Source organism: Tachyglossus aculeatus, chromosome 1 (genome assembly GCF_015852505.1).
Source record: "Tachyglossus aculeatus isolate mTacAcu1 chromosome 1, mTacAcu1.pri, whole genome shotgun sequence".
NCBI classification, from domain to species: Eukaryota; Metazoa; Chordata; class Mammalia; order Monotremata; family Tachyglossidae; genus Tachyglossus; species Tachyglossus aculeatus.
In genome coordinates, this window is record NC_052066.1 from 74176885 (window position 1) to 74198597 (window position 21713).

Consider the following 21713-nt stretch of genomic DNA (forward strand, 5'->3'; position numbering starts at 1 on the left):
TGAGCACAAATGCATGCTACAAATCAGAAAATGGTCATGTTTTTTTGTAATCCTTAACTTAAAACAGGTAGATTCAAAAAATGCAACCATGTATCCCACGAGGCATATACAACAGAAACAAAAGTGATTCTCCAGGTTAACATTTTGGGCTAAATTTTAGCCTGCTATATACAGTGGCCCCTTTATCAAATCCCTGGTTAAGGAGGGTTTTAAATGGCATACTGGGACACTCTTCACCAGAACATTTCCAACAGATCTAGTACAAGTGCCAAGGAGTCTGGGAGTTTGTGAGCTCCATGCTCTGTTACCCACACCGATTTGGGTGGTGGGGGAAAGGGGTTGAACAATTACAAAAGCAAACTGGGTCCCATGCTGGGGGGGGGTCTCAGGCCCTGAGTTCTAAGCAGAACGTACAGATAGCCATTTCCTATGCAAAATTCGATTTAACTTTTGAACTCATATGAGGCAAAGGCAGACAGAATTAAAATACAAAACAAGAAACATTTCAGTGCATTCCCATGATGAGAAAAAAGCCTTTTGGTAGAAACGAAATGTTGGACCCAATATATTCCTCAACGCATCCCGTAATTCCTCTCCCGCACTTGATTTAGAATTCTCATAAGACGATCAAGCCGTCTTCCATTGGATTCACTTTACTCTTCCCAATAGCTAGCTTAAAACCTAGGGGTGATGAATGGGAGGGATGTTCAAATGGCTTTTTTCCATGTCTAGTATCAATCCAGAAGTGCTTATAACAGCAGTAAAAATACTCTCATAGTTTGGGGATGTGGAAAACAATAATAACATGAAAAGGGTAAATAGCCCACTCTATTTCTTTCACCCAAAAGAGTTATTAGGAATTGCTTATATTGATACTAAGTAGAACAGTGAAACATGATTTCTAAAAGGAAGAAGAAAAAACACCAAAAAAGGGCACTTATACCAGCAGGGCTGGAAGCAAAGAACGGATGGTCTTTTCTTTCTGCAGTTCTGTCTTTTTGTTACTCTACAAACAAGGAGGGAGAAGGGAGACCATGAAGCTGAACGAAACACGAGTGATGTGGACTGTTGAAGAGAGCAGCAGGGCAGAAAACCTCACTTTTGAACAGTGAAAACATATCTTAGCGGTGCATTAATAAATAAAGATGCCCATTATAATTCACGATTCCAATCGGCATTAGTTACAAACCCTAGCATAAGGGCTTGCTTCTTCTTGGGCCCAAGGTGTGACCTTCTGAGAACAATCTACATGCTCCACTTGATTTACTCGATGCATTAAAAAAAGGTTTATGTGCTGTTTCAAGGTTACATTGACTGTACATATAAAAGAAGTGACACATGTGCTTGTAAGTACGTGTACATTTTATTCTAAATGGAATTCAATTAGAATTCTGGGACCAATCCTACACTTTGAAGCTGTATCAGCTCTGTGATGAAGCGGTCAGCCTGTGACACCAGCGAAGTGTCTTTCAAACCTCTGTGTTCAGAATAGATTCTAGGCCATCTCCAGAGTTTGCTTTAGTTTTTCTCATTTCAGCCCTTTCTCTGCTGTTTTTCTTTATTTTATTTTATTTTGTTCCACTTCTCTTCGCAGCAGCCGCTACTTGAATCAGGGCCGCGGCTTTTTGTGGTTAGATTGCAGATAAACAGCACAACCGACACATCATCTCCCTCCCCTGGCTTGCTTTCTTTCTTTTTTTAAAACATGGACATATTGCCTTTTCTCATGTTTGTTTTGCAACTCAGGAAGTTGATCTGAGCGAATCCTCCCTTCATCTGAGTTTGGAGAAAGAAACATTACATTGCACTGGCCTTGGTGTGGGGAGCAGAACTTGTGCATTTTTTTTTAAGTAGGTGTTGACTTTGACCCATTTTTTTATTTTCATTTATTTATTTTTTAAGAACCTCTGGCCTTGTAGAAATAGTAAAAAGACACCCTCACCCTCCCGGCCCCTCCCCCCGACCCCGAACATCTTAAAGAAGTATCTACTTTCTGTTAAACAGACTTGATTTTTTTTTTTTTAAATAAAAGTTCTGTGGGGTTACTTTTACCCCACTCTTCCTCAACAATGACAATCTCGTATTGAAACCCTAGAATCCCATCAGTAGAAAAGTCTGCCTAGGCTACCATTTCTCTATAATATGGCTCATGTAGTCCTCGGTGGGCAAGCGTCCTTGCTCTTCGGTCTCTTCCTTGGGAAGCGCTTCATTGGACCGGTGAAGAAGTCTCTCCTCCCGATTCTTTATCCTCTGCTCCATCCTCTCCAGTTGCCGCTTGTACTGGTACCGCTGTTGGAAGAGGTCCTTTGCATAGTCATAGAGCTGCATATCTAAGTCATTGAGCTCCTCAATCCTTCTGATGGTGTCATTATCCACCTCCACCCCGCCCGCCCTGGTGCTGTTGTACTGCATGAAGGGCCGGATGAACTTCAGGTTGAAAGTTCTCTCGAAGAGGTACTGCGTCTTCCGCTGGAACTCGGTCAGCCCGAAGAAAGCCATGTCTCTGAGGTTCTTCTTGGCGCTCTCCAGAAGGACCTGGGCTCGTTTGTTCTCCGGGATGAAGGACATGTTGTAGCAGCCCACCAAGCTCAAGTCTGCTAGCATCCTCACTTGGCGGTTGTTGGCCAGGTTGTACGGGCAATCCATGAACTCCTGAAGGGTGCACCCCGACCAATCTGTGCCTTCGTAGCAGGACGGCAGCTCCTCGGGGGTTGGCGTTCGGCCGTCACACATGTGCAAGGAGGTCTTCCAGGTGGCCCCGCGCTGCACGTGCCTCCATTCGCTGAGGTAGCGGGACACGGGGTCTCTCAGCAAGGTGATGTAGTAGAATTTTCTGAAATGAGAGAAAAAAGAGAACGGAGTTGGAAACCAGGTTGCCTAGCGTGACCTGCTGGTGCTTAGAATTTACCCAGGGCTTGTCTTGTAAAGAGGCTGCGAAATGTCCTAGCTCAGTCTTCTTCGTAGCCTGTCTGGGGAGGAGGCTTGGGCTGGGTGACAGTAGGTCATGTTTTACTCAATGGTGGAGGAAGGAGAAAATATGGGGAAGGGGAAAAAGAGGAAGGAGAGGCCATAAAACTCAAGCTCTTTGTCTCAGTCCATTTGTCCATTCGGAAGTGGTTGACTTGGCAAACTATCATTGGTATTTATTGAGCGTTTACTATGGGCAGAGCACTGCTCTAAGCACTTGGGAGAGTACAATACCAGGAAAACTAGCAGTTGATTGAGTCTACCCTCACAAAATGTCACCCAATTTAATGCCTCTCTATTCTTTTTTTACTGCATTTATTCAGGAATTCAAATAATCTGAAAAGCACTAGGACGCTCCCCTTTTAGAAACCCACTTTTATCATTTTTTCCATTTGGAGACATAACTCTTCCCTCTCATATGAATTTCCAATCCTTCCCCACAACATTAAAACAACCAGAGAGGCTTTAAACAGCACAAGATACTTCAGAGGGCTGATGGTTTTGCAGACTGACAGGTTGCAGCTACTCTCATTCTACCATTCATTCATTCAATCGCATTTATTGAGCGCTTACTTTGTGCAGAGCACTGTACTAAGTGCTTAGGAAGTACAAGTTGGCAACATATACCAGGCCTCAGGACATTATCTTCCAACAGAATTAGCCATTTATGTCCTTTGTGAACAAATCTAACCCAACTGCCTTTCTCTTACGCACCAGTTTTCCTGATCAGTAAGAGGACTGGCTTGAAAGGTTAACCCGTCGTTGGGTAGGGATTGTCTCTCTCTATTGCTGAATTGTACTTTCCAAGTGCTTAGTACAGTACTCTGCACACAGTAAGCACTCACTAAATACAATTGAAGGAATGAATGAGTTGGTTGGGCTGGGGTGCGAAGCAAGTCTGGGTTTACCAACTGATTCTGGTAAAGGCTCTGTTGCTTCCTCAGACCCCTAACAACCATCTCAATGTCCCCTCTCTCCTTTTCATGGTATTCGTTAAGCACTTACTATGTACCAGGCACTGTACCAAGCACTGGAGTAGATACAAGCTGATTGGTTTGGAGACAACCCATGGCCCACATGGAGCTCACAGTATTCATCCTCATTTTACAGATGAGGTAACTGAGGCATAGAGAAGTTAAGAGACTTGCCCAAAGTCACACAGCAGGCATGTGGCTGAGCTGGGAGCCCCCATTCCCTTACCTCGCCCCCCAACCTCTTACCCCTACTAATCTTGTCACAAATTTTGTCGAAAAAATTGGAACCATTAGGCATGCATGAGCTCCCTAAAATCTTTCCTGCTTCTCTCCACTCCCTTCCTCCTCCTGCCCCTTTTCTCCTCTCCCATTCTTCCTAGCCGTATCTCAAGAGATCTCCTGCCTCCTCTCAAATTCCACCCTTTCCACCTGTGCCACTGACCCCCAACCCTTCCCACCATATCAAAACAGGTGTCCCCTCCCTTCTTCCTTCCCTGACCACCATCTTCAACCACTCACTTTCCAATGACTCCTTCCCTATCAATCAATCAATAGTATCCATTCAGTGTTTACTATGTGCAGGGCACCTAACTAGGTTCTTGGGAGAGAACAACAGAATTAGCAGACACATTCCCTGCCTATAAGGAGATTATAGTCTCCACTGTTTTCCAACAAGAAAAACCTCCCTTGACCCTCCAGTTATTGCCCCATCTCCCTCCTACCATTCCTCTCCAAACTCCTTGATCAAGTTGTCTACACTCATCGCCTCCACTTTTCCTCCAACTCTCTCCTCAACCTCCTGCAATCTGGCTTCCTTCCCCTTCACTCCAAGGAAATGACCCTCTTAAGGTCACCAATGACCTTCTTCTCGCCTAATGAAATGGCCTCTACTCCATCCTAATCCTTCTCAACCTTTCTGTTGCCTTCAACCACCCCTTTCTCCTGGAAACATCATCTAACTTTGACTTCACTGACGTTGTCTCTTCCTGGTTCTTCTCCTATCTTTCTGACCACTCCTTAATAATAATTATGGTATTTGTTAAGTGCTTACTATGTGCCAGGAACTGTTCTAGAGTCTGGGGTAGATTATCATTGGATAACTACCCAATGTCCCACACGGGGCTCACAGTCTTAATCCCCATTTTACAGATGAGAGAACTGAGGCCCGGAGAAGTTATGTGACTGCCCAAGGTCACACAGCAGGCAAGTGGCGGAGTCAGGATGACCTTCTGACTCCCAGTCCTGTGCTCTATCCACAAGGCCATGCTCCTTCTCAGTCCCTTTCACAGTTTCCTCCTCCACCTCCTCCCCTCTAACTGTGGTGGTGCCTAAAGGCTCATTTCAGAGTCCTCTTCTATTCTCCATCTTTGCTCCCATGGCTTCAACTATCAGCTCTACATGGATCTCTACATCATCTCTACAGCTCTGACCTTCCTCCTTCTTGGCAAGCTCACATTTCCTTCCATTGGGTGTTCTGCTGACGCTTCAAATTATGTCCAATCTGATCTACAGCAGTGTTTAACATAATGTCTGGCACATAGTCAATGCTTAATAAATACCATAATCATTATCATTGTTATTATTAATTTTGGGGAGAGGAAGGTGGGAAGGACGAGGGAATGAGTACGGATGCAGGGAATGGATGGAGGGGATCCGTAGAGTGTGTAAATAAGAAACTCTCTGAAAAGCATCACTTGTCTTTCCTCTAGTTACTTTTTTCCAAGTATATACACACACACACACACATATATATATATATATATATATATATATATATATATATATATATATATATATATGCTTGCAAAACCCCTGTGAATCAGAACTCTCATTTTTCCAGAAACATAAATACAGAAATAGAGCGCTTAAAGCATCCTGCTCAAAGGAACTCAAATTTTAGATGTCCAAGCCATGAATAAATAAATTAAAACTATTACGACAACCCCCCTAGGCCATATCACCATGCTGACAGTTCCCCTCTAAAATTCTCAATGTTTTCATTCTTCAGTGTAGGCTTGGCTTTATTGATAAAGAGAACAATCCATTCTAGAGATCAGAGGTTGAAAACATTTCCAAGCCAACAAAAAGAACCACATGCTCCCTCCAGTTCGGCAATGACAAGCTTCAGGCATCATCCAGGTAGATGACAAAACTCTACTGTGGTAATACAGAGAAACACTGATGTCAAATACATGGAAGACACATGAAGTTATATCCAGCCAATTTTTAATTGGGCTGCTTGCTCATACTTTTGACATCTGGTTTCCCCATCTCTTCTCCTGGGAGGTTTTTTTGGCAAATATGACTTTCTCCTCACTTCCAACAGGAGGTTATTCCATAGATAAACCCATCAATAATTAAGACATCCCCATTGATTTTGACTTAGACCTAACTAATTTCCTTCTAATTTCCTTCTAGTACACCGATCTTCATTCCCCCTAGTGAAGCCTGTTGCAATGGCTGACAATGTTTCGTCTTCCCTTCTCACAGTGGGTAACAATGGTGTGGTAACCACAAGTTTATAACCAGAAAATTGGTATTGAATTTGGCAAATGAAACAGTCTTCTTCCATGATGGACAGAAATGGAGAGGAGTAGAGGACACATAATTATTCATTCATTTATTCACTCATTCACTCATATTTATTGAGCGCTTACTGTGTGCAGAGCACTGTACTAAGTGCTTGGGAAGTACAAGTTGGCAACATATAGAGACGGTCCCTACCCAACAGCGGGCTCACAGTCTAGAAGGGGGAGGCAGACAACAAAACAAAACAGGTGGACAGGTGTCAAGTCATCAGAACAAAAAGAATTAAAGCAAAATGCACATCATTAACAAAATAAGTAGAATAGTAAATATGTACAAGTAAAATAGAGTAATAAATCTGTACAAACATATATACAGGTTCTGTATATGGGGAGGGGAAGGAGGTAGGGCGGGGGGGATGGGGAGGAATTATGACTGATATAAACAGACCTCATGCATTGTTATCAGTGCAACAAAACTCTTAAAAAGTTGTTTTAGCATAAAGAACCCATCCTAAGAAAGCTTTGGATGAAAAATTCAAGGAAAATCAGAAAATTTAAGTAGATGTCAAAAGGAGTCATTGATGGATAAAGCTGGGGATCCAGTGGTTTTCAAGACATTCCTGTGAACTGGATAGGACAGGCAATATTGTCCACCTATCTCAGATTGACAAAAGAGGCAGGGAGAGATAAGCTTGATATAAGTAGGGCTAAAGCATGAAATAGAATTGAAATCTTTTGTCTCCCAATTCAACCTTGTCACTGCGAGCTCCAGCACCAGCAAACTGCATGTTTTGGCAGGGCCAAACTGAAGTGATTCTTAAGATCAATCAATCAATCAATCGTATTTACTGAGCGCTTACTGTGTGCAGAGCACTGTACTAAGTGCTTGGGAAGTACAAGTTGGCAACATATAGAGATAGTCCCTACCCAACAGTGGGCTCACAGTCTAAAAGGGGGAGACAGAGAACAAAACCAAACATACTAACATAATAAAATAAATAGAATAGATATGTACAAGTAAAATAAATAGAGTAATAAATATGTACAAACATATATACATATGTATGTATAGGCAGAGATATACACACCTAAAAGGTGCACACCTAAATACACATTACATAAGATGAATTGGGCTCCCAGTGAGCTGAAGTAGCCACTTCCCCTTCTTCTGGGTATGGGTCACAATACTGAATTTCTTAGACCCTACTCCAGGTTCCCCATGATTTCTGTCCAGGGAGCGAGGTGAGTCAAGGAGTGGCTAGGGATCCCAAATGGGTAGAATGGCAGCCCCCATCAATCAATCAATCCAGCAATCAATCAATGATATTTAGTGAGAGCCTACTGTATGCAGAACACCATATCCCCGGCCCACGTCATCCCCCGGGCCTGGAATGTCCTCCCTCTGCCCAACCGCCAAGCTAGCTCTCTTCTTCCCTTCAAGGCCCTACTGAGAGCTCACCTCCTCCAGGAGGCCTTCCCACACTGAGTCCCTTCCTTCCTCTCCCCCTCATCCCCCTCTCCAACCACCCCATCTTACCTCCTTCCCTTCCCCACAGCACCTGTATATATGTATATATGTTTGTACATATTTGTTACTCTATTTATTTTACTTGTACATATCTATTCTATTTATTTTATTTTGTTAGTATGTTTGGTTTTGTTCTCTGTCTCCCCCTTTTAGACTGTGAGCCCACTGTGGGGTAGGGACTGTCTCTATATGTTGCCGACTTGTACTTCCCAAGCGTTTAGTACAGTGCTCTGCACACAGTAAGCGCTCAATAAATACGATTGATGATGATGATGATGATATCATCAGTTTCATCGATGGTACTTAATGAGTGCTTCCTATATGCACAACACTGGACTAAGCGCTTGGGAGAGTACGCTCCAACAGAGTTGGTGGGCACGATCCCTGCCCACAACGAATTTACAGTCCAGAGAACGTGCTTACTGTACTAAACACATGGGAGGGTATCCAGTTCAGAGAAGGTGGCCGCGGGCCAGAAGAGCAGTGGAGGAGCAAGCCTAGGAGTTGATAGCCAAGTCACAGCCAGAAGCTGGTTTGGCTTAGGTGCCTGCCAACATGACTGGCACGTTGGAATTGGTCAAATCCCTGCACTAGGTCATGGGGAACTCCCAAAGTGTGGAACTCCGCTTGCGGAAATTTATGCTACCTACATGAGTTTTTCCAAGTCCTTGGAACGGGCAATCTTTCAAAATGTCAAGAGCACCCCGCTGTATAGTAAAGAAATATTTGTAGAATGAGAAAAAATAACTCAAGTTTTTTCTTTCTCTCCTCTAAACAGCAGCCTATAATAATGATTCATCTCTCCTGACTGGGATGCTGTTATGATTTATATAAACAGCGCTAAGAAACCACTAACAGATGGGGATGAAATATGACAGAGGAAGGAGCGGGCAGGAATGATGGATGCCAGATGTTCCTGCGACGGACATTGACACTAAACACTGCCGACATCTTTTGACTTGCAGGCTGGGGAGGATGGGCTCTTGCCATTAACGTAACTCAAAAGTTGCCATTTCCCCTCCACGCTCACCCCTGTCCCACCAGTGTGGTTTGCAGAGTTATTTCTGGAGTCTTCCTAAGCTAAATTAAACCCTCAACTGTGGAGGAACACACTTGAGAGGCAAAACTCAAACTCCTGGTAATAATAATAATAATGGCATTTATTAAGCGCTTTCTATATGCAAAGCACTGTTCTAAGCGCTGGGGAGGTTACAAGGTGATCAGGTTGTCCCACTGCGGGCTCACAGTCTTAATCCCCATTCTACAGATGAGGTAACTGAGGCACAGAGAGGTGAAGTGACTTGCCCAAAGTCACACAGCTGACAACTGGTGGAGCCGGATTTGAATCCATGACCTCTGACTCCAAAGCCCGGGCTCTTTCCACTGAGACACGCTGGTACATCCCTCTGAAGGTCTAGGAGGTGCTCTCCCCCTTCTAGACTGTGAGCCCACTGTTGGGTAGGGACCGTCTCTATATGTTGCCAACTTGTACTTCCCAAGCGCTTAGTACAGTGCTCTGCACACAGTAAGTGCTCAATAAATATGATTGATTGATTGACTGATTGATTTAAATTTACTTTTTAGGTGTGTATGTATAGGCAGAGATATACACACCTAAAAGGTGCGCACCTAAATACCCATTACATGCATACACAAATGCAGCTCTAGCATTCAATGATAATAATAATAATAATAATAATGGCATTTGCTAAGTTCTTGCTCTGGCGTTCAATGGTAATAATAATAATAATAATAATAATAATAATAATGATAATAGTAATAATAATAGTATTTGCTAAGTTCTTGCTATGTGCCAGGAACTGTACAAAGCGCTGGGATGGATACAAGCAAATCAGGTTGGACACATTAATCCCTGTCCCACGTGGGCCTCACAGTCTTACTCCCCAATTTACAGATGAGGTAACTGAGGCCCAGAGAAATGAAATGACTTGCCTAAGGTCACATCAATCAATCAACCAATCAATCAATCATATTTATTGAGCGCTTACTGTGTGCAGAGCACTGTACTAAGCGCTTGGGAAGTACAAGTTGGCAACGTATAGAGACGGTCCCTACCCAACAGTGGGCTCACAGTGTAGAAGGGGGAGATACGTGGCAGACAAGCGGCAGAGCCGGGATGAGAATCCATGTCCTTTGATTCCCAGGCCAGTGCTCTATCCACTACGCCATGCTGCTTCCCTATTTCCTGGCATTTACTGTGTGCAGAACACCGTACTAAGCACTTGAGGGAGTACACTAAAGAGTTAGTAGACTTGTTCCTTGCCCGCAGCGAGTTCACAGTCTAGAGATAGCACTATCTAGCTATCTGTCATTCTGCTTTCGTGCTTTAGAATCAGTGTAGCCCAGTGGATACGGCACGGGCCTAGGAATCAGAAGGACCTGGGTTCTAATCCTAACTTGTCTGCTGTGACCTTGGGCAAGTCACTTAACTTCTCTGTGCCTCAGTTATGTCATCTGCAAAACGGGGATTAAGACCGCGAGCCCCATATCGGACACGGACTGTGTCCAACCCAATTATCTTGCATCTACCTCAGAGCTTGGTACAGTGCCTGGTACATAGTAAGTGCTTAACAGACACCATCAAAAAAGGTACTACTGATAGTAAAGTTCACCTATGGGTGCGACTGAAAAGGCCAAGGTAGTATCCACAGTTCTGACTGCATTGTGCACAAGCACTGGTTGCCTCTGGTTGTGCCGCCATGTTTGGTGTTTGCCTGTTTTTTTTTTTTTAATGGCATTTATTAAGCGCTTACTATGTGCAATGCACTGTTCTAAGCGCTGGGGAGGTTACAAGGTGATCAGGTTGTCCCACAGGGGGCTCACAGTCTTAATCCCCATTTTACAGATGAGGTAACTGAGGCACAGAGAAGTGAAGTGACTTGCCCAAAGTCACACAGCTGACAATTGGCGGAGCCGGGATCTGAACCCATGACCCCTGACTTCAAAGCCCGGGCTCTTTCCACTGAGCCACGCTGCTTCTCTGTTGTTTGCCTGGCACTGTTTTTCATTCATTCATTCATTCAATCATATTTATTGAGCGCTTACTGCGTGCAGAGCACTGTACTAAGCGCTTGGGAAGTACAAGTCAGCAACATATAGAGACGGTCCCTACCCAACAATGGGCTCACAGTCTAGAAGGGGGAGACAGACAACAAAACAAAACATGTAGACAGGTGTCAAAATCGTCAGAAACAAATAGAATTATAGCTATATGCAAGTTTTAGTTTTTACACCTAAAAAGTAAATTTAAAGCACCTCCTAGACCTTCAGAGGGATGTACCAGCGTGTCTCAGTGCAAAGAGCACGGGCTTTGGATTCAGAGGTCATGGATTCAAATCCCGGCTCCACCAATTGTCAGCTGTGTGACTTTGGGCAAGTCAGTTCACTTCTCTGTACCTCAGTTACCTCATCTGTAGAATGGGGATTAAGACTGTGAGCCCCCTGTGGGACAACCTGATCACCTTGTAACCTCCCCAGCGCTTAGAACAGTGCTTTGCACATATACGCAAGTGACATTCCTTTTTTTCTTGTATTTCCAGAGCACTTACTGTATGCAAAGCACTGCACTAAGAACTTGGGAGAGTACAATACAACAACAAACAGACACATTCCGTGCCCACAACGAGCTCACAGTCTAGAGTGGGAGACCGATATTAATGTAAATGAATAAATACATAACTTACATTCTCATTGCCATTAATTAATTACTTCATTCATTAATAATTCATTCATTCAATCATATTTATTGACTGCTTATTGTGTGCAAAGCACTGTACTAAGCACTTGGGAAGTACAAGTTGGCAACATATAAAGACGGTCCCTACCCAACAACGGGCTCACAGTCTAGAAGGGGGAGACAGACAACAAAACAAAACATGTAGACAGGTGTCAAAATAGAATAAATAGAATTTTCACTTTGGCCTCCTTGTCCCATGAATCTTCTGCTTAGAAAAGAATTACTCATTTCTTGATTTCAGTGCCTGCTATTCTATCTTAGCAGTTAACTCTCCATTTTCAGTGAGATGCAGCATTGTCTGAGGCATTGTTAGACTGGCTCCTTGCAACGCTTCCTCTTTCCTGGCTTTCAGTTTTCCAATTTTTGCTCCCCATAGACATTGGGCTGCCTCCAGTTCTCCACTGGGATGCCTCCAGTTCTCTCCATGTGGGCCGTCTGGTATTGTTGCATCAAAGTGAGTACTCAATCACTTGATCAATCAACGGCATTTATTGAGCACTTACTGCACGCTCAGTGTTTGAGAGTGTACAAAACAATACAGCTGGTAGACAGGAGCTTACAGTTCAGAGGACTACCATCAATGTCTGCAAAATGCATCCTAGGACTTCATTGTTCCTAATCCTGCCCTACAATCTGTATAATTCGATGTTGAATATGTAGCTTGAAAGCGATGCTGAGGGAACTGTTCAAGTCGAATGTAGTGTCCTCGCTGAGTTCTGGTCTCCCGGCCTGAAAGACTGTGAGCCTGAAAGACTTGTAGACTGTGAGCTCATTGTTGTGTAGGGACCGTTTCTATATGTTGCAGACTTGTACTTCCCAAGCGCTTAGTATAGTGCTCTGCACACAGTAAGCGCTCAATAAATACAATTGAATGAGTGAATGAATGAATGAAAAACGGTAGAACAGCATTACAGCTCTGTAGACTTTTAACTTGTCTTGTCTCGATTTATGCCGTCAACTCGTCTCTGACCCATAGCGATGCCACGGACGTATCTCTCCCAGAACACCCCACTTCCAACTGCAACCGTTCCGGTGGTGTATCCATAGAGTTTTCTTGGTAAAAATACGGAAGTGATTTACCATTGTCTCCTTCTGAGCAGTAAACCCGAGTCTCCGCCCTTGACTCTCTCCCATGCCGCTGCTTCCCAGCACAGGTGAGTTTTGACTTGTAGCAGATTGCCTTCCAATCGCTAGCCACTGGCCAAGCTAGGAATGGAATGGGTATGCTTCTGCTCGAGTATCCCTCCCATAGTCAGAGTACTGGAAACTCTCCAGGCATGACCCTGAGAAGGGAAGACTTTTAACTTAGTCTGGAGTGTAAGTTAAGCACCTGCCTCACTCTGACAATCTCCCACTGGATCAATCAGTGGTATTGACTGAGCCCTTACTGTGTGTATTGTTGCCAATTTGTACTTCCCAAGCTCTTAGTACAGTGCTCTGCACACAGTAAGCGCTCAATAAATACGATTGATGATGATGATGATGATGTAGAGCACTGTACTAAGCCCTTGGGAGAGTACAAAGGAAGCAATATGGTTTAGTGGCCTGGAGGTCAGAAGGACCTGTGTTCTACTCCCAGCTATGCCACAAAGAAATAATAATAATAATTATAATAATGGCATTTATTAAGCGCTTACTATGTGCAAAGCACTGTTCTAAGCGCTGAGGAGGTCACAAGGTGATCAGGTTGTCCCACATGGGACCCACAGTCTTAATCCCCATTTTACAGGTGAGGTCACTGAAGCCCAGAGAAGTGAGGTGACTTGCCCAAAGTCACACAGCTGACAACTGGTTGAGCCGGCATTTGAACCCATGACCTCTGACTCCAAAGACCGTGCTCTTTCCACTGAGCCACGCTGCTGCTCTGTGTTACCCTGGGCAGGGCACTTAACTTCTCCAGGCCTCAGTTCCCTCAGCTGTAAAACAGGGATTAAGAGTGAGAGCCCCATGTGGGACAGGGACTGTGTCTAACCTGACTAACTCGTATCTACCCCAGAGCTTAGAACAGTATGTGGCACCTAGTAAGCACTTAACAAATACCATAATTATTATTATTATTACAATAAAACAGAGTTGATAGTCTGTCTCCTGGTTTAGAAGTGCTGGTTTCCTTGATTCTTTTTTCTACTTCCTCGTCTACTGTTCTATCACTGGTCAATGTGCGGCCCGAGTAACAAAACTCCATGACACTTGTTTAGCTCTGTTTAGCTTTCCATTGTGAATGTGGCTTCTGCAGTGCAGGCTAATGTGTTCCTTGGGTTTTCTTTAGAATGATCAACCTAATACCTGGCTGATTCGGGGAGTAGATTTATAATCATTGGTGTGTCTTCTAGTGTATGTGCCCCTTAGGGCACAGTCTTCAGTTTACAACACTACTTGAATAACTGTGTATAAGACTTTGGAAGCTATTCAAGATCTGTTGAGTTGGAAGTGTTTCCCTGAGGAATTAGAATAAATTCTAATTCCGGCATCTACGTCTCTTGCTGTATCTTCCGGGACTGTTGTACAGAATACACTGAGCAGGACCAGTCTCCCTGCTTTTCCCCATTATTCATTCATTGAATCGTATTTATTCATTCATTCATTCATTCAATCGTATTTATTGAGCGCTTACTGTGTGCAGAGCACTGTACTAAGCGCTTGGGAAGGACAAGTTGGCAACATCTAGAGACGGTCCCTACTCAACAGCGGGCTCACAGTCTAGAAGGGGGAGACAGACAACAAAACAAAACGTATTAACAAAATAAAATAAATAGAATATGTACAAACAAAATAGAGTAATAAATACATACAAACATATTCATTCATTCAATCGCATTAATTGAGCTCTTACTGTGTGCAGAGCACTGTACTAAGCGCTTGGGAAGGACAAGTTGGCAACATATAGAGATGGTCCCTACCCAACAGCAGGCTCACAGGCTTGAAGGGGGAGACAGAGAACAAAACCAAACATATTAACAAAATGAAATAACCAGAATAAATATGTACAAATAAAATACATAAATAAATTATTGAGAGCTTCCTGTGCACAAAGCACTATGCTAAGCGCTTAGGAGAGTACACGACAGCAACAGACACATTCCCTGCCCATAATGAACTCACTGTCTAGAGACTGTACCATTAGCTATGGGGCTCCTCTGGTTCTGACCCCAGCCCTGTGGGGTGAATCATAATGAACTTTTTGGGGCAGTGACAGGCTTGGGAGTCAGAGGTCATGGGTTCGAATTCCAGCTCCGCCACTTATCGGCTGTGTGACTTTGGGCAAGTCACTTAACTTCTCTGTGCCTCAGTTACCTCATCTGTAAAATGGGAATTAAGACTGTGAGCCCCCCGTGGGACAACTTGATCACCTTGTATCCCCCCCAGCGCTTAGAACAGTGCTTCGCACACAGTAAGTGCTTAATAAATGCCATTATTATTATTATTATTATTATTATTACTAAGGAATTTCTAGAATCCAGATTTACTGTTGTCTCCAAGTATTTTTCAGAAGGTCTATGAAAACCATGTAGAAATGTTGAAGTTTCTCCCTGCAATGTTCATATATCTGACATACCAAAAAGGCTATAAAATGACTATTTTATGTATGTTACCAAATCTATGTGCCTGCTGTGCCATGCTGTGATCTGAGCCACACAGTGTTGATGGTATTTTTCAGTTGTCAACTAGATGTATTCATTCATTCATTCATTCATTCAATCATGTTTATTGTGTGCAGAGCACTGTACTAAACGCTTGGGAGAGTGCAATATAACAATAAACACACACATTTCTGCCTACAACAAGCTTATAGTCTAGAGGGGGACACTGGTAACAAGAAATAAATGGTAGATATGTACATAAGTGCTGTGGGGATGGGAGGGGGGAATGATAGGTCTTCCCAGACTGAGCCCCCTCCTTCCTCTTGCCCTCCTCTCCCTCCTCACCATCCCCTTACCTCCTTCCCCTCCCCACAGCACCTGTATATACGTATATATGTCTGTACATATTTATTACTCTATTTATTTTATTTATACATATTTATTCTATTTATTTTGTTCTATTATATTTTATTTATTATTTATTTTATTTATTTTATTCTATTATATTTTGTTAATATGTTTTGTTTTGTTCTCTGTCTCCCCCTTCTAGACTGTGAGCCCACCGTTGGGTAGGGACCGTCTCTATATGTTGCCAACTTGTACTTTCCAAGTGCTTAGTACAGTGCTCTGCACACGGTAAGTGCTCAATAAATACGATTGAATGAATGAATGAATGAACAAAGGGATCAAGTCAGGGAGATGCAGAAGGGAGTGGCAGAAGAGGAAAGAGGGGCTTAGTCAGGGAAGGTGTAGATCTTGGAGTTGATGTCCCCTAAACAGAACTTTGAAGAGAGGGATATGTATCCTGGTTAGGATCTTGCTGACAGAAGAAGGTAATTATTTGCTTTAATAATTGTCTCAAGCTGACCTTTCACCTTTCTTCTTGAATGCAGTGATGATGGCGGTGGCATCTTTGAGGGTCTGTGGCATTTTCACAGTGTTGAGAAAAAGCTTGTTTAAGTGTTTAAAACAGGGTGTCCCCCGTAAGCTTTTAAGCTCAATGGTATAACATCAACATTGTGCAGAAGTCCTTAGTAATAATTATGATGATAATAATAATAACAATAGTAATGGCATTTGTTAAGCTCAACATTGTGCAGAAGTCCTTAATAATAATAATAATAATAATAATAATAATAATAATAATAATGATGGCATTTGTTAAGCACTTACTATGTGCCGAGCACTGTTCTAAGCACTGGGGGAGATTCAATGTAATCAGGTTGTCCCACGTGGGGCTCACATTCTTAATCCCCATATTACAGATGAGGTAACTGAGGCACAGAACCCATGATCTCTGATTCCCAAGCCCGTGCTCTTTCCAATCAATCAATCAATCAATCAATCGTATTTATTGAGCGCTTACTGTGTGCAGAGCACTGTACTAAGTGCTTGGGAAGTACAAGTTGGCAACATATAGAGACAGTCCCTACCCAACAGTGGGCTCACAGTCTAGAAGGGGGAGACAGAGAACAAAACAAAACATATTAACAAAATAAAATAAATAGAATAAATACATATAAATAAAATAGAATAAATACGTACATATATATATATTTGTACGTATTTATTCTATTTTATATATTTTATTCTATTTTATATATTTTATTCTATATATATATATATATATATATAGATAGATATAGATATATATATACAGGTGCTTTGGGGAGGAGAACGAGGTAAGAGAGGGATGGGGTGGGGGAGGAGGGCGAGAGGAAGGAGGGGGCTCAGTCTGGGAAAGCCTATCATTCCCCCCTCAAATCCCCACAGCACTTATGTACATATCTACCATTTATTTCTTGTTATCAGTGTCCCCCTCTAGACTATAAGCTTGTTGTAGGCAGAAATGTGTGTTCATTGTTATATTGCACTCTCCCAAGCGTTTAGTACAGTGCTCTGCACACAGTAAGCACTCAATAAACATGATTGAATGAATGAATGAATGAATGAATACATGTAGTTGACTACTGAAAAATACCATCAACCCTGTGTGGCTCCACTATGCCACGCTGCTTCTCTAGTAGTAACGGTAGTAGTAGTACTCTAGTAGTACTCTAGTAGTAATAGTAATAACGGTATTTGTTAAGCACTTACTACTATTCCAAGCACTGTTCAAAGCACTGAGGCAGACATAGGTAATGAGGTTGGTCACAGTCCCTTTCTCACATGGGTCCCCCAGTCTAGTCAAGGTCACTTCCAGCGTGGTCTGTCTAGCCTTGGATCTCTTCTGCTGTACCATCCCATCTCTTGTCACCCCAGTTCCTTACTTTAATTTGCATATCACGACCCAGTTTTATTGCAAGAATTATCTGTCAATCCAACAGTGGTATTTATTGAGTGCTCACGGTGCACGAAGCCCTGCACTAAGCTTCTGGGAGAGTACAATACAACGGAGTCATTAGTCACGTTCCCTGCCCACAGCAAACTAACAATGTACAAGCAGCGTGGTGAAGCAGTGTGGCTCAGTGGAAAGGGCCTGGGCTTTGGAGTCGATGGTCATGGGTTCAAATCCTGGCTCTGCCACTTGTCAGCTGTGTGACTTTGGGCAAGTCACTTAACTTCTCTGTGCCTCAGTTCCCTCATCTGTAAAATGGGGATTGACTGTGAGCCCCCTGTGGGACAACCTGATCACGTTGTAGCTTCCCCAGTGCTCAGAACAGTGCTTTGCACATAGTAAGTGCTTAATAAATGCTATTATTATTATTATCATTAGAACAACATCAACAAGAGAAGCAGCATGGCCTAGTGGAAAGAGCCCAGGCTTGGGAGTCAGAGGTCGTGAGTTATAATCCCGGCACCATCACTCATCTGCTGTGGGACCTTGGGCAAGCCACTTTACTCCTCTGTGCCTCAGTTACCTCATCTGTGAAATGGGGATTGAGACTGTGAGCCCCACATGAGACAACCTGATTACCTTGTATTTACCCCAGCACTTAAAACAGTGCTTGGCACATAGCAAAGCAAATACCAGAATATTACCATAATATTACCATAATATTGGCTTAGCAAATACCATTTTATTATTATTATTATTATTATCATCTTGCAACACCAAATAAAAGTATGACGACACTTGGCCTTATCCAATATCATGATGGCTGCCCTTAGGCAGAATCATAGAAACTGCCCATTCGCTGCTTAAATTGAGGATTGTGGTTTCTGATAGCTGTTTCAATAGGGCTGAGGAAATACTGCTGCAAAGCTCTTGGTGGAAAACTCCATTCTCCAGGAGTCATTTTTCGACAAAATGGCAGTATAATCAAGGTGATTCACACTTTCCAGAAGCACTGAGGTCTCAGTTCCCTCATCTGTAAAATGAGGACTGAGGTCGTGAGCCCCATGTGGGACCGGGACTGTGTCCAACCTGATTTGCTTGTATCCACCCCAGTGCCTAGTACACTGCCTGGCACATAGTAAGGGCTTAACAAATACCACAATATTATTGATTATTATTATTATTGATTGTTATTATTGTTGCTGTTATTATTATTATGTTTGTTAAGCACTTACTGTGTATTGAGAACTGTTCTAAGCGCTGGAGTAGTTAATCAGATCAGGCACAGTCCCTATCTCACATGGGGCTCACCGTCAAGCACTAAATACAGTGCTCTGCACACAGTAAGCACTTAATAAATACGACTGAATGAACAGACAGTGAATCTCCATTGTACAGCCGAGTAGACTGAGGCACAGAGAAGTTAAGTGACTTGTTCAAGGTCAAACAGCAGACAAGTGGTGGAGCCGGGATCAGAACACAGGTCCTCTGGCTCTCAGGCCTGTGCTCTTTCCACTAGATTACACAGTTCCTCCGATATACGGTGCGAATGTTCTTTGGACCCATGAACTCAGTGAGTTCGGCTCTTCATTCACTCATTCAATCGTATTTATTGAGCGCTTACTGTGTGCAGAGCAGAGCCTCCTGAGTCTTCAACACAAACTTGGCTCTAGAGTCTCTTGAGTGGTGTCCTTTTGGTTACATTAGCTGTCCCTCACCTCCAAAAGCTGGTTCCCGGGGCTGCGGACCGTATCCCTTTCAACTGTCTCTCCTTTCCCATATTTCCCTCTTTCATTGTGTGTCCCATGTGGGAGAGGGACTGCATTTGAGCTACTTACACTGCATTTATCCCCGCATTCCTCCTCCCCATCCCCCCCCACCTCCTCCCCCTCCCCACAGCACCTGTATATATGTTTGTACAGTTTTATTACTCTATTTTACTTGTACATATTTACTATTCTATTTATTTTGCCAATGATGTGCATTTAGCTTTAATTCTATTTATTCTGACGACTTGACACCTGTCCACATGTTTTGTTTTGTTGTCTGTCTCCCCCTTCTAGACTGTGAGCCCACTGTTGGTTAGGGACCGTCTCTATATGTCGCCAACTTGTACTTCCCAAGTGCTTCGTACAGTGCTCGGCACACAGTAAGCGCTCAATAAATACGACTGAATGAATGAATTGAGTGCAGTCTCGTCCTGTGTTAGGCCGTCAAGTTGTTTCCGACCCATTGCGACACCACGGAGACATCTCTCCCAGAACGCCCCGCTCTCCGTCTGCAATCATTCTGGTAGTGGATCCATAGAGTTTTCTTGGTAAAAATACAGAAGTGGTTTACTACTGTCTCCTTCTGCACAGTAAGCTCGAATCTCCATCCTCGACTCTCTCCCATGCTGCTGCTGCCCAGCATGGGTGAGTTTTGACTTGTAGCAGATTGCCTTCCACTTGCTAGCCACTGCCCAAGCTAGGAATGGAATAGGTAGGCCTCTGTTTGACTCTCCCTCCCGTAGCCGAGACTGGTAGAGTACAGGAAACTCTTCAGGTGCAACCCTGAGAGAGGAGTACAGTGCTTGATACATAAGCAGCATGGCTCAGTGGAAAGAGCACAGGCTTTGGAGTCAGAGGTCATGGGTTCAAATCCTGGCTCTCTGTGCCTCAGTTACCTCATCTGGAAAATGGGGATTAAGACTGTGAACCCCCTGTGGGACAATCTGATCACCTTGTAACCTCTCCAGTGCTTAGAACAGTGCTTTGCATATAGTAAGTGCTTAATTAATGCTTAATTAATGCTTAATTAAGCGCTTAATTAAACTATTTCTCCTCCCTTATTGACACCCATGCCCATCACCCCCGCCAGCTCTTCCGTACATTCAACTCCCTTCTCAGGCCCCCGGTTCCTCCCCCTCCTCCTTCCCTCACCCCCAACGATCTGGCCTCCTACTTCATTAACAAAATTAAATCCATCAGGTCCGACCTCCCCAAAGTCTTTTCCCCCCTTTCTCCATCCCCCCGGCTCTCAACACTCTCTGCTACTCTCCCATCCTTCCCAGCGGTATCCTCAGAGGAACTCTCCTCCCTCCTCTCAAGTGCTACTCCGGCCACCTGTGCTTCTGACCCCATTCCCTCTCATGCCATGAAATCTCTCGCTCCATCCCTTCTCCCCTCCTTAACTTCCATCTTCAACCGCTCACTCTCCACTGGTTCCTTCCCCTCTGCCTTCAAACATACCCATGTCTCTCCCATCCTAAAAAAACCCTCTCTTGACCCCACCTCACCTTCTAGTTATCATCCCATATCCCTCCTACCATTCCTTTCCAAACTCCTTGAACGAGTTGTCTACACACGCTGCCTAGAATTCCTCAACAACAACTCTCTCCTCGACCCCCTCCAGTCTGGCTTCCGTCCCCTTCATTCCACGGAAACTGCCCTCTCAAAGGTCACCAATGACCTCCTGCTTGCCAAATCCAACGGCTCATATTCTGTCCTAATCCTCCTCGACCTCTCAGCTGCCTTTGACACTGTGGACCACCCCCCTTCTCCTCAACACGCTATCTGACCTTGGCTTCACAGACTCCGTCCTCTCCTGGTTCTCCTCTTATCTCTCCGGTCGTTCTTTCTCAGTCTCTTTTGCAGGCTCCTCCTCCCCCCTCCCATCCTCTTACTGTGGGGGTTCCCCAAGGTTCAGTGCTTGGTCCCCTTCTGTTCTCAATCTACACTCACTCCCTTGGTGACCTCATTCGCTCCCACGGCTTCAACTATCATCTCTACGCTGATGACACCCAGATCTCCATCTCTGCCCCTGCTCTCTCCCCCTCCCTCCAGGCTCGCATCTCCTCCTGCCTTCAGGACATCTCCATCTGGATGTCCGCCCGCCACCTAAAGCTCAACATGTCGAAGACTGAGCTCCTTGTCTTCCCTCCCAAACCTTGTCCTCTCCCTGACTTTCCCATCTCTGTTGACGGCACTACCATCCTTCCCGTCTCACAAGCCCGCAACCTTGGTGTCATCCTCGACTCCGCTCTCTCATTCACCCCTCACATCCAAGCCGTTACCAAAACCTGCCGGTCTCAGCTCCGCAACATTGCCAAGATCCGCCCT

The 21713-nt window shown here is 44.0% G+C and overlaps 1 protein-coding gene and 1 non-coding gene across 2 annotated transcripts in view; both read right to left on the reverse strand.

Annotated features, from left to right (window-relative positions):
* Positions 1–1344: 1344 nt before the first annotated feature.
* HS6ST1 (heparan sulfate 6-O-sulfotransferase 1) overlaps positions 1345–21713 on the reverse strand; it is a 431756-nt gene continuing 411387 nt past the window's right edge. Inside the window, exon 2 of the mRNA XM_038750846.1 lies at positions 1345–2833. Within this exon, the coding sequence (XP_038606774.1) occupies positions 2125–2833 (709 nt within the window). The 3' untranslated portion in view covers positions 1345–2124. The remainder of the gene's footprint in view (positions 2834–21713) is intronic.
* LOC119934007 lies at positions 20038–20175 on the reverse strand. Its single transcript, XR_005452839.1, has one exon. It is a non-coding gene; the product is annotated as a small nucleolar RNA SNORA7 (small nucleolar RNA).